Source organism: Talpa europaea (genome assembly GCF_964194135.1).
Source record: "Talpa europaea genome assembly, chromosome: X".
NCBI lineage: Eukaryota > Metazoa > Chordata > Mammalia > Eulipotyphla > Talpidae > Talpa > Talpa europaea.
The window spans coordinates 47,547,111-47,561,058 of NC_140081.1; the positions used below are offsets into that span (position 1 = coordinate 47,547,111).

Sequence of the window (13,948 nt, forward strand, 5' to 3'; positions counted from 1 at the left end):
TCACACATGAGGACTACATCTCAAGGCTACATGTTGTCTACTTGACTACCTGTACTGGAAGGTGTAGAGTCAGGAATGGCCACTGAGCAGGTTTTCTAGGATCCCATGCAGACTGGGTAAAGGAGGAGTCAGAGTTCTCAGTGGTTTTTTTGCAGGTCTTTTATTGGGATTACCAGGTACACGGCAGGCAGGGGTGCTGGGGGGCCGGGAGGCTGGCAGGCCTCCCAGCCCCTAGCAAGTCTTCACTCTATCTGGGCTCTCGGGCTTTCTCTGCTTCTCTCTCGGCTTTTGCTACCTCTTTCTCAGCTTCTTGGCTTCTGCTGGCGTCCCCGTGACGCCGCCCTTAAAAGCCCAGTCTCAGCCCAGGTGAATCCCATCTACCTATGCCCACACCCTACTCCAGGTGCCCGCCATCAGGCATGCATTCAGGACCGCAAGGATCCGTCATCTATCCTGATGGCGGGAGGACAGAAAAGCCTGACATTTTTCCTTACCCTACAGAAGGTCATGGTGAAAAACAGTCTGAGAAAACTCTATGTTTTCTCATGGGTCCTACGACTAGTCAAAAGAACATTTGAGGGGCTATAATAACTGTTGGGCTAACTAGATTTCAGAGCAGATAGAAGAAATAAAGATAGCAATTTATAATGATAAAAGGGTAAATTAACAAAGAAGACATAATTGTAAAATTTGTGCACCTAATATAATAGCTTCAAAATACATGAATCAAAAATTGATAAAGTGCAAGAAGAAATAGACATATCCACAAGTCTAATCAGAAATGTCACTACAGTCTCTCAATAATTGATAGAACAAGGGGCATAAGATCAGCAAAGAGACAGAAGTGAAAAACACTATCAACCAAATTGACCTGGTTGACATTTATAGATCACTCCACAAGAAAACAAGAAGGTAGGGACTTCCCTGGTAGCACAGGGGTTAAAGACACAGCGCTATCAAGCTTTTGCCAGCCACTGCAGGAAGAGTTCCATCATACCCAGCTCCCAGAGAGCAACCCACATGGCACAACAGATCTCTCCTGTCTCACTTACTGCTCCCTTCAGCAGTGTATTTCAGTCAATCTGCCTGTTCTGTTCCCCACTCTGTCTCTGGTGAATTCTCTTATCCCCTGCACCTGTGGTCTACAGCCCAGTTCTTGTATGCATAGATAAATACATCTTTAAAAGAAAGAAAATAGCAAATTACACATTCTTTTCAATTTTTTCAGTATATATGCTGCCGAAGTGAGCACCTACATATTCTTTTCAAGTGCTTGGTGGAGTATTTACCAGGATAAACCAAATTCTAGGTCACAAAACACACATAATAAATTCTCTAAAAAGAATGGAATTAAATCACATATTAATAACAGAAAGTTCTCTGGAAAATCCTGAAATGTTTGAAAACCAAATAATCCACTTCTAAATAACCTATGGGTTCAAGAAGAAATCAAAAGGGAAATCAGGAAATGATTTGAACTGAATGAAAATAAAACTTACAACATATAATTTTTGGGATTCTGCTAAAGCAGTAGTTAGGGGGTAATTTTTTTAGGGGGTAAATTTAAAATATTAAAAACCTTATTAGAACAGAAGAAAGGCCTCAAAACAATGACTTTAGTAAAAAGAAGAGTAAATAAAACACAAAGTAGAACCAAAATAACAAAGGTCAAAGTGGAAATCATGAACTAGAAAACAAAACAGTAGAGAAAATCAACAAAACTAGATCCTTGTATGTCATCATTCACTGTAGCATTATTCACACTAGTCAAACATTGGAAACAATTCAATTGTCCATTAATTGATAAAAGATTAGCAGGAATAGTCAAATTCGTGTAGACAGAGGTTGGTTTCTAGGAGCCCTGGGAAGGGGGAAATGAAGAGTCCTGCTTAATGGATTCTATAGAATTATCTGTTTGGGGTAATGAAAAGTTTTGGAAATAGATAATGATGATGGTTGGGCAACATTGTGAATGTACTTAATACTCAGAATTGTACATTGAAAATAGTTAAAATGGCAAATTTTGTTATATATATTTACCACAATTAAAAAAAATTAATGTAGCATACCAAAACTTATTGAATTTACAATTTAAATGGGTGAATTGTATGGTATGTGAATCTCAACAAATCTGAGTTTTTAAAAGATTTATTTATTTACGCATACAAGAGGTGTGGTGCAGGCCAGAGGTGGGGGGTGGGGGAGAGGATTCACTAGAGACAGAGTGGGGAGCAGAATAGGCGGACCTACTGAAATACACTGCTAAGGGGAGCAGCGGGTGAGACAGGAGAGGTCTGCTGCGCCATGTGGGTCAGCTCCCTAGACTGCTGGGGATCGAACTCGTGCTGCAGCTGCAGATAGCTTCACAGTGCTGTGCTTAACCCCTTGCGCCACCGGGGAGGCCCTCAACAAATCTGATTTTAAAAAGAATACATACTGTACGATTCCATTTATATAAAACTCTAGAGAATGCAAATGAATATACAGTGGCACGGCAACCCTAATTAGCTTACTACCTTATTTTCTTATATCGCCTCCATTTTTCCTAAAACTTTTCAAGTTTCCCTACTGCCTCTTTTTTTTTTTTTTCCCTACTGCCTCTTTATGTTAATATTGGTCCTGAGGAGGAAACAGTGTTCTGGAGAGGGAGAGGCAGGCTTTGGCATCCCCTTACCTGTAAATCTATGGGGATCAGGATCTAAGTCATTGTAGCTTACCGGAAGGTGTAGTTTAGAGCCTGTGACTTGCGGACAGCGAGGCGGACCCTAGGACTGCATTTCCCAGAAGGCTTGGGAGCCGAATGGCGATTGCGACCGACGACGGGGTGGGACTGGGTCGCGCCCGGATGTGGCGCCAAACCGGCGGAGCTTGCCTAGCCCAGAGAGAGAAGCCCGGGAGGCTCCGCCAGCTGCGGTTGAGCCGCGCGGGAGAACGAGCACTTTGCCCGGTAATCTTTTTTTGAGAACTTCCCCCCCCCCCCAGACGAGCCCCACGTCTCTCCCCCCTTTTTCAAGAGTCTCCCCATCCCCAAGATAGTTGCCTTATGAGCCACCACTTACATGGAAGGTATTTGAGGGTGGGATGAGGTGTGCGTGTATGGAGGAGATTGAGCAGCTCTTCTGTTTATGATTGCAGTGCGGGGTACCTCTCTGTCCTAGGCTCAGTCTATACGGAATCCCAGAACCGATTGCCCTTGGAGAGAAGGATGCGAGGGAAGTGCCCAGTCGGCTTGTGGTTGCTATTCATGGGTCAGCAGGATACTCTCGGGCTTGTGGAGTTTTCACATGGCCACTTTAGCCCCTAAGTGTACTGAAATCTTTTATTTTTTATTTATTTTCTTTTTTGGTGGGACCCTCGCCGGTGGCCGGGGATCGAATTGGCCATGCAGAGGCTGCCGCAGCGCCAGCAGGGGAGGCCCTCCTGATGTCTTTTTTGATTAGACTCAAACCAAAGAAGTGAGTCTTCAATAAGAAAGGGGGACATCTGCTGAACTGTTGTGACTTCAGAAAGTTATTGAGTTCAAATCTATTAGACTCAGACTTGTGGAAAGGGAGAAACTTTGAGGAGAGTGTGTGAGAAATAGTAGTACTTTGAGCTGCCTCCTTGTCTTCATTGTTATTGGGTCTTTAATATTGTGCATTAAAATTAGGACAAAACTGACAGCTGTGCAGACTGTACATGTGAAGGATGATTTGCAGAATAGATTGGGAAATTTAGAAAAAACGAAATCCAAGGTTAATAATGAATGAGTAACTTGGAAGGGAGCCTTTAAAAAAAAGATTTATTTTTATTTATGTATGCATACAAGAACTGGGGTGTAGACTAGAGGAGGGTTGAGGTGAGAGGATTCACCAGATACAGAGTGGGGAGCAGAACAGGTGGATTGACTGAAATACACTGCTGAGGGGAGCAGCAGGCAAGACGGGAGAGGTCTGCTGTGCCATGTGGGTTATCTCCCTGGCCGGGGATCAAACTCTTGCCACAGTGGCTGGTGATAACTTGATGGTGCTAAGACTTTAACCCCTGTGCCACCAGGGAGGCCTAGGAAGGGAGCCTTCTGAGGTGCTGGCCTCTGTAGCTCTGGGCCTCTTCCATTTTCCAATGAGAGGCATGACGGAGGCTGAGAGTAGAAAATCTGGAATGGGGCAACATAAAACCAAAACTGGAGGTGTGGTAAAAATGATGAATATAGTTGTTAAGCCAGCTATAGAAATGAAAATCCCTAGGCACAGATGGTGTAGATAAAGCATATTGCTATAGAAAGTGTCCCGAGACCCAGAGGCAGGGATATGGAGTTTGAGGGTCATTATTGAGAATCATCACTCAACCTAGTCACACCCTAAAAGTGATTAATTTAATAATAGATAACAATTCCATAAAGGAATGAACCCTGTCCAAAATAACATTATATCTGTAAATCTCCACACTGGCAAAGACCCTTTTTTGGCCTGCTGGTGTCTGTGTGTCTTCTCTCCGTTTACTAATAAACCTGTCCTTTTAAAATGTAACCTCCTGCCTGTGTCTGTGCAAATATCTTCATCTTCTGGGTAAACTCGTCTTGGGCTGCTGAAAGGGGACCTCTGCTGAAATTTTTCTCAGAGGTAACTTACCCAAGGACACTGCTCACTGAACCCAACATCTCATCAAAACAACATCAGACACACGTGAAAGTTCCCTGAGCTCCTCTGATAGCTACCTCACAGTGTTACTGAGAGGCTTAAATAGGATATGTCAAAGTACTTTGCACAATTCCTATAATAGGCTCTCAATTCTTAGTTTCTTTTTGTTTCCCACATAGTAACCTATTTTCTCTGAAACATGCATTGTTTTTTGGATTGCCTTTTTATATAAGTCCTGCCTTTGCCAAGAGGCCACAAACTTCTACATTCTTTTTTTGGTTTTATTTTTACCCTTTTTTGAATCTGTCGTAGCAGTCATTGCCCTTAGTGGTACCTGAGAGAGTGTGGATAGTAGTGATAGGGTGGGGGGAGGAGCTGTGGGTGTTCCTTAATGGGATAGTATCATGCTACCTCAGGTAAACACTCTTTTCTTATATAGGTGATGAACAGCCTAGAATATTTGCCTTTCTCTTGTAATTCCTATCCTCCCAGAACCCCCAACATTTTTTAAAAAATTATTTATGCATACAAGAACTGGGGTGTGGGCCAGAGTTGCGGGGAGGTAAGAGGATTCACCAGAGACAGAGTGGAAAGTAGAACAGGTGGATTGACTGAAATACACTGCTGAGGGGAGCAGTGGGCAAGATAGGAGAGGTCTGCTGCACCATGTGGGTCACCTCCCTGGCCGGGTATCAAACTCTATGCTGCAGTGGCTGCTGATAGCTTTATAGTGCTGAGACTTAACCCCTTGTGCCACCAGGGAGGCCCATCCCAGCCCTTTTAAAAAGTATTATTTTTATTTTTAGTATTTAAAAGCCATCTTAAGTGTCTAATACACTAGTATAAACCATATATGCAAATTGTTGTGCAACAAATCTCTAGAATTTTTTCATCTTGCAAAACTGAAACTCCATTAAACAACTCTATTTCCCCCTCCCCCAGCCCCTGGCCAAACCATTGTACTTTCTGTTTCTATGAGTTCGACCATTCTAGACACCTCAAATAAGTGGAATCCTGTAGTACATTTTATGACTGGCTTCTTTCACTTAGCAGAATGTCCTCTAGGTTCATTCATGTTGTAGCATATGAAAAAAGGCTGAATCATAGCACTTTCTCTCAAATATGTACGTACATACATAACTGTCTGTCTACATTTTCTTTATCCATCCATTGGTAGACATTTGATGTATATTTAGGGTTGCTTCCACCTCTTAGCTATTGTGAATCATGACACAGTGGACATGGGTGTGAAAATATGCCCTCAAGATCCTGTTTTCAATTATTTTTGATAGATTTTTTAATTAAAAAATTTATAGAGAATTTCAAACATATGTACAAGTAGAGAATAATGTAATAAACATGTGGGCTGAACAAATGAGTCAGATGTACAAAGCAGCTCCCCCCAAATACCTGGGACTTTTGTTGAACTCTCCCTTTCACAGAGAGTGTGCTGTTTGGGGTTTTGTTTCAGATATAGAATATTCTAGCTACATTTCATCATCTAGGTCCCCATCCATCAGTGTGAATTGAGAGCCCATCTGCAGACCATATATTGGTAGATAAAAGCAAGTAGAAGTGATATAGATGCTTCTCCCTACACATAGAGATAAGGAGCAGAGCTTGGTATGCAAAGTACCTTAGAGTTCTTCTCTAGTTCAACAACCCCCCTCAGATGTACTATGGTCCTGAGATGTCACATTGAGCAGAGATGTTGGTTACTGGATGATACCCAGAGGAGGGTGGGAAGATGGGTTGTACAGACAGTAATTGCTATAGAAATTCAGAAGAGAAAGAAATCGATCCTGACTGGGAAAGTCAAGGAAGGCTGTTGTCAAGGAATGTGGTGGTGACTTTGCCGTATGTCCATCATCCTTGTGTTTGATATTTATGTCTATTCCTAGATGAAAAAAGACAGCTGGTGATCAGTGAATACCCTGAGATGGTTGCCTACCAGAGCTGAATTATGCTCTAAATTTCTTTGAGCTGTGGGACCTGTTCTAATGAAGGTTTTTAAAGTGGAATGAATGCCTGGCTAGTCAAAAATGACTCTGTCGGGAAAGAGCTACCTTTAAAATGTTCCTGTATGAAGCATACTCTAAAGGACAACTTTTCTTTTTTTAAAAGATTTATTTATTTCTGCATACAAGAACTGGGGTACAGGCCAGAGGTGCGGGGGGGGGGGTGGGAGGACTCACCAGAGACAATGGGGAACAGAACAGGCACACCGACTGGAATACATTCCTGAGGGGAGCAGTAGACGAGACAGGAGAGGTCTGCTACGCCATGTGGGTTAGCACCCTGGCCAGTGGGGATCAGACTTGTGCTGTAGTGGCTGACAATAGCTAGATAGTGCTGTCTTTGATGCTAGCACCACCAGGAAGGCCCAATTCTGAGTTATTTTTCTATAGTCAAATACAGTTGACTATCCCCTTTCCTCCATATTCTGACACTTGAAGAAGTTATGCTGAAAGGATCAGGTCTGAAATTAGGGCAGTTGCTAAGAAGCTAATAAAAATGGAGTTCCGTGGGGGCACTGACAGGGTGAAGCATTGGGAGTGCATAGTAAACATGCTTCTTGGAGATCATCTGTGCCTTACCATTAATTCTCAAATACTTGATTCATGTAGTCATGAATTGACCTATAGTTTTGATCTATAGTTTTACTCAGATGAGGTGAAAGGAATAAGACCTATGGTTTGTACAGCATTGTAATCATATTACAGAACTTTTATCTTCCTCAGCAGTAAAATAGAAGAATTATCATGAAGTCATAGTAGTTTAAAACACTTCACTAGTACTTCCTGTGTGCCAGTCATTAATAATTACTACTTGTGCATTCTTTCATTTAATCCTCTAGTTAAAAACTTACCCATGTTCATAGAGCTTAGGAAAAGGAGGACTGGTGTTTGACTCCACGTGGTCTGACCTCAGAGCCTGCACTCTTATCCACTCCTCTACATGACTGAGCCTGAATGGTGTACCTTGCTTTCCAATATTATATCACTGTTTTTCAAGAGTGGTGGTCCCTATGCTTTGTCTGTAGCCACAGACTCAGAGTAAGAGTTGTGTTTCTTTTGTTTCAACCTTGGGAACCCTCTATCTATAACAGTTTTAAAATTAGTTACCATTTATTACACACCTGCTATACTTTAACAACTTTGATAAGGTATCTGCAGACCTATGACAACAATGTAACAAATACCTGTATGTGGACTTTTTTTTGAAGATTTTATTTATTTATGCGTACAAGAGCTGGGGTGCAGGCCAGAGGTGCAGGGAGGTGAGAAGATTCACCAGAGATAGAGTGGGGAGCAGAGCAGGCGGATCTACTGACATACACTGCTCAGAAAAGCAGTGGGAGAGACAGAAGAGGTCTGCTGCGCCATGTTGCTGCACCTCCCCCTGCAGTGACCTTTAGGGCTAATGGCTTTCGCCTGGTCCCTAGGTCCAGCTGGGCAAGGAACCAGCACGCGGGGGAGAACAGCAAAACTCCCTGAAGCAGGGGGAGAACAGCAAACCCCCGAAGACGGAAGCCTGTTGAAAGATAACGACCCCAAGGAGCCACTACAGAAATGCTGACCGCAGGGAACCTTATCTCGCCTTCTCAAGGCCCACAAACTTTATTCTAATACAACTGTCTCTCTAAAATCTTTTCTCTTTCTAAAATCTTTTCTTTTTCTCTGTCTAAAAAGGTCATTGGTTTGCTGATTAAAAAAGAACATACAAAATCTAATAACTAGACTAATTCAAATGAAACATTACTAAACACTGTGTATTAATAGAACTATTAGCTTAATAATTTCTCTGTTATATACTTAGCCTTGTTAGCATTAATCTTAATGATAAAAATATTACATTGTGAAAAGTATAACTCACCCATGCTAATTAATAGTAATTTAGTGGTAGTGAGTAGTTAAAACAAAAAAGTAATCACATAAAACAAAAAGAAAAATTAATAGCCTAACTAGGAATGCGCCTGGGTCCAGATGTAAATCACTGCTCTGTCAATGATAAGCTAAACCTATAAACAAACTGATTTCTTCACTGATGTTCGCCTTTCCTATGCCTTTAAAAAACATATATATACTGGTCACCAACTCAAAGAAAATTACACTCAGATTTTCACTCTCTTGAAGTGTGTCTGTTTGTCATTTATTCGCCGAATCCCTGACCACCCTGCACAATCTCTCAACCCTGAGACGGCCTCATCGTTCACTGCTGTGCTGGTCTGCGGCAGGTGGCGCCCCGGCACATGTGGGTCAGCTCCTTGGCTGGGATCGAACTCATGCTGCAGGGGCTGATGATAGCTTGATAGTGCTATGTTTTTAACCCCTGTGCCACCAGGGAGGCCCCTGTGAACATTTTTTAAAAAGATTTATTTATTTATACATACAAGAACTGGAATATAGGCCAGAGGTGCAGGAGGTAAGAGGATTCACCAGAGGCAGAATGGGAAGCAGAACAGGCAGACTGACTAAATACACTGCTGAGGGGAGCAGTGGGCAAGACAGGAGAGGTATGCTGTGACATGTGTGTTGCTCCCTGGCTGGCTGGGATCGACCTTGTGCTGCAGTGGCTGGTGATAGCTTGACAGTGCTTTCTTTAACCCCTGTGCCACCAGGGAGGCCCCCGAAGCCTACACTTTAGGTGCTTTAGCAGTCCATGGACTCCATGGTAAGAACTCTTCTACAACTTTTGCCAGCTGACTCTTCTATGGTGTTAAGGGGATGGGTATTCAGTCTTACTTCCTTTTTTTCTCCTCAGAGAGTAGTGTTTACAAAGCTTATGCTCCCTAACCAAGCAGCTGCAAACATTCTTTCTTTCTTCTACACAGGACTCCAGGGGAAGAATGCAGACGATCAAATGTGTGGTGGTAGGAGATGGGGCTGTAGGTAAGACATGCCTCCTCATCAGTTACACAACAAATGCCTTTCCTGAGGAGTATATCCCCACTGTCTTTGATAACTACAGTGCCCAGACATCTGTGGATGGCCAGATCGTCAGTCTGAACCTGTGGGACACAGCTGGCCAAGAGGAGTATGACCGACTGCGTACGCTCTCCTACCCCCAGACCAATATCTTTGTCATTTGTTTTTCCATTGGCAACCCATCCTCTTATGCCAATGTGAGGCATAAGTGGCACCCAGAAGTCTCCCATCATTGCCCTAATGTACCTGTTCTGCTGGTCGGCACCAAGAGAGATCTTCGGAGTGACCTTGAGACAGTGAAGAAGTTGAAGGAACAGAGCCTAGTGCCCACAACTCCTCAGCAAGGCACCTCCCTGGCCAAGCAGGTGGGGGCTGTGAAGTATCTGGAATGTTCTGCCCTTTTGCAGGATGGGGTACATGAGGTATTTTTGGAAGCTGTCCGGGCTGTGCTTTACCCTGCCACAAAGAAGAACACCAAGAAGTGTGTCCTCTTATAGTTTTCAAGGTGCTACTTGGGGACTGCACCTAAGGAGAATAAGTGACAATTTCTTTGATAGCATTTAACAACACCAACGTGAGCCATTCATTTTTTCTTCTGGAAATCCTTGACTTAAGGTTATTTGGCTTTTGGAGGAATGAAGACAGGCTAGTTTGTATGTGGCTACTCTGAAGTTTGGTCTGAACCTTTTGGAGAAAATTTGAGGGTGTGTGTGTGTGCGCGCACGCACACACGTGCCTCTCATGTTGAGGCAGTAAGAGGAGATACCACCAAGAGCTGTTCTTTTCTGTCCTGGCTAGGCCATGACTAAGCAGTGCAGCCTAGTACTGTTCTTTGTTGGCTTTTGCTTGTCTGTTTGTAAATCTGATTTCAGCTTTTCTGGTCATATTTACCAGTGAGCAAGTGCTTCACGGAAAGACAAGTTTCTCCAGTTTTCAAAAATTGTCTTAAACTTTGTGATACACTGTTTTTTGGAAGCCATTTTATGTGTGATTTCTGGGTGTTCCAAATGTTGACAGTTCTTCCCATTCTTGAGGTGAGACATTTCCCTCAAAATAGTTAAGCAGTATTTCCTAAAGTTCTGTGATATGGTCATGTTCCTTGAAAAGAACCGGTGATTTAAATAACATAGAACAGGTTCCTCTACTGCAGGAATTTACAATTTTTTATAAGCAGTGTTTCCCATGTTTATTTCATTGACTGTTCCCATGTGACACCTACTAACATCCCTGGGAATAGTTTCAGAGATGCTAGGTTAGCAGGAACCAGGAATTCCCATGGAGGAACCTATGCAGGAAAAAAGGTTCATGCGGTCCCATTCTTTCTTATGTTTCCCTCTTCATGCCTTTGAGACAAATATTGATCAGTCATACATTTGTTACCAGTTCCTCAGCTTTGGGAGTGGGGTTGGTACTTAGTTATGATGGGGCACTGGATGTGTCATCTGATGTCAGATCTGCTATTAGGTTCTGATAGCACTATGGGCCCAGTGATGTGGAAATAGCAATTCCTTCAAAAAGCTGTGTCTCTGAGATTTCTGTGGGGCCCTTTTTTTCTCTTTGCCTCCTGTTTTAGGGAAAGACCACTCAAGTTTAACCCCTTAAATAAAACAAACAATATGTCGTTCTTGTCATTGTCGTGGAATGCTGTGATTCCTTCTGAGACTTCCCTTCTGGTTTCATTCCTGAGTCACCCTCTAAAGGCTATCTTGCTCTCTTCGTGCCCCTCCCTCCCCTGTGTGGCTTTTGTGTGTGTGTGTGTTCAGCCCTGTGTGTCTTTTACTTGCTCCAAGAGAGTATTTTGGATCCCTATCTCCAGACCCTAGGACTGTTTACTTTGTAGGGATTTTGCTGGGGTAGCTCAGCCTACTCGCTCAGTAAGAGTCAGATTCCATATGCCAGTGGCCTGCTTCTCCTTATTCTCCCTAATTGTATTTTTGACCTTCATTTGATATGGAAGGAAAACTTGCTTCTCTGCCTGGCAGATAGTGGTTGGCAGCTCCACCATGCACATGCCCTCACCTTGCCAAAATAGCATTGAGTTTTTGAGAGATTGGGAAATGGAGCCAAAAGGATCAAATAACTGCCCCCGCCCCCCCCCCCAGCCCTGGTGCAGAAGTGTCTGTGGTAGCCTCCTGTTGCTCTTTGACGTGCTAGGATGAGAGTGGCCTTGGGTTAACTGAACTTCCTGGATAGGGTTGCCACATATAATAGTCATCTCTTACAAATAACTTTTTTAGTAGAAGTGTGTACAATGCAATATTTGGGACATACTTCCACTGAAAATTATTTGCTGTTTATCTAAAATTCATCTTACATTTTCATCTGCTAAATCTGGCAACCCTTATCTGGAAAAAGTGAAACCTGGAGGTCAAGCAGGTATCATGTATGGTATCAGTATCAAGAAGGGGAATGTTAAGGAAACTTTCCCTCCATTCCTTCCCTTTTCTCTCAGCATAGATTAAGGTGGGTTTTTTTTGGTTTTGTTTTGTTTTTCCTTCATCATTGCACCTTCTACTTCAATATAATACTTCTTGGTGTGTATTTCTACCCCATTGATTGTCTAGCACTGTGGAGGGCCCTGGATGAATAGTATTGTTTAATATTTGCCTTTTATCTCAATTTCAATATGTTGTACTGTATTTTTCCAGTGTATAACCCAGGGCCTCCTGTGTGTGTGTGTGTTTGGGGTGGTGGGGTGGAGTGGCAGGGATTCTGTATGCACAAGTGTGTTAACTGGAAGAGGGTCATGGTGGTTGTAGGGTCAGGAATGACCACTGAGCAGGTTTTCTATGATCCAGCAGACCAGGTAAAGGAGGAGTCAGAGTTCTCAGTGGTTTTTGCAGGTTTTTATTGGGATTACCAGGTACACGGCAGGCAGGGGTGCTGGGGGGCCGGGAGGCTGGCAGGCCTCCCAGCCCCCAGCAAGTCTTCACTCTATCTGGGCTCTCCGGCCTTCTCTGCTTCTCTCTCGGCTTCTCTTTCGGCTTCTTTTCGGCTTCTGCTGGCGTCCCCGTGACGCCGCCCTTAAAAGCCCAGTCTTAGCCCAGGTGAATCCCATCTATGTATGCCCACACCCTACTCCAGGTGCCCGCCATCAGACATGCATTCAGGACCTCAGGGATCCGTCATCTATCCTGATGGAGGGAGGGCAGAAAAGCCTGACATTTTTCCTAACCCTACAGTGGTCCTCTTCAACTAAGGCCCAGTAGCACTTTGGGAAGTTGAACTGCTGTTAATAGTAGTGTGGTGACCACAGGAATCAATTGGCCTGTGAGCATGTGTGCCCACTGCCCTTGTAGAGAGTCACTGAGTTTTTCCACAGGCAGCCAAATGAACACTTACCATTCAAGGGTGTTATTTAGTCTCAGGATGTTTGGTTGATGCCACCTGGGATGCTATAGGACTTACTGGTTGAGAGGGATTAGAAACATGGCTGTCACCTGTGTCTCTGGGAACGTTTTTAAGCTACTGAAATCTTTTTAATTGGCTTTTAATTTAATAGTGTCTCCTGCTCCCCACTTGCCTGGCAAATTCCCAAAAGTAAGCCTGGGTTTGGTTTGGGCAAACTTATGTCTTCTAATAAATGGAGGTGTGATCCCCAAGTCTGGGAAAGTGGTTTTGTATTGGACTGATTTGATGGTCCTAAGCATACACTGACATCTTGATTTTTGTACTTAAAAGGAATTTGTATGAAGATAAACATGCTGATATCACCTTTAAATTATTCATTATGAATGATAATAAACTTTTCAGATTTTACTGGGTCTGCTGCTTTCCAAAGATCAAAGCAGTTCCTCACCGTCCACCTTTTCTTTTGAGTGGTCTCTAAATACTTTTCAACTTGCAAAGGATGAAATAACTGCAATTGTATTGTACCCTGTAGTTATGTATAACTTTACTTATTTTTCTATATTAGACAACCAGGGTAGGATACTGTGTGCTCTGCTGCCACTGATTCTTTAGTTCCTGCCTTCCCACCCCTGTTCATTTTCAGGATTTAGCATAATTTCCTGGTTTCCACTAATGACACACTAGTTAGTTCCCTATGGTTATTTTCTCTCACTTAATTACACTACATTCAGCCAACAATTTCAAGCTTCTATTGTACGAGGAATTGGGATTATAAAAATAAGACATCATTTGATGTCCTTTTTCTTCTCCAGTTATCCTCCAGTAATAAAAGTGGACTCATCCTGGCCTGTGATTATATGGTGTGATGGTGCAGTGCATTAATAAGGAAGAGCAAAAGCATGTGGTTTTTTTTGTTTATTAGCAAATAGTCTTATTAAGGTATAATTTATACACTATAAAATTCACCCATTTGGAGAATAGTAAAGGTGGATTTATTGAAATACCCTGAAAGGGAGGGGGTGAGATGGGAGACCCATTTCAAGTGCACAA

At 42.9% G+C, this 13,948-nt stretch overlaps 1 protein-coding gene across 1 annotated transcript; it reads left to right on the forward strand.

The window, feature by feature from the left end:
• Nucleotides 1–2,845: 2,845 nt before the first annotated feature.
• Nucleotides 2,846–10,044, forward strand: LOC311187352 (rho-related GTP-binding protein RhoG-like; the record flags this gene model as incomplete). Its single annotated transcript, XM_084258706.1, has 2 exons — nucleotides 2,846–2,947; nucleotides 9,454–10,044. 2 exons carry the CDS (start codon nucleotides 2,846–2,848, stop codon nucleotides 10,042–10,044), a joined length of 693 nt encoding a protein of 230 aa, XP_084114832.1.
• Nucleotides 10,045–13,948: the final 3,904 nt, after the last annotated feature.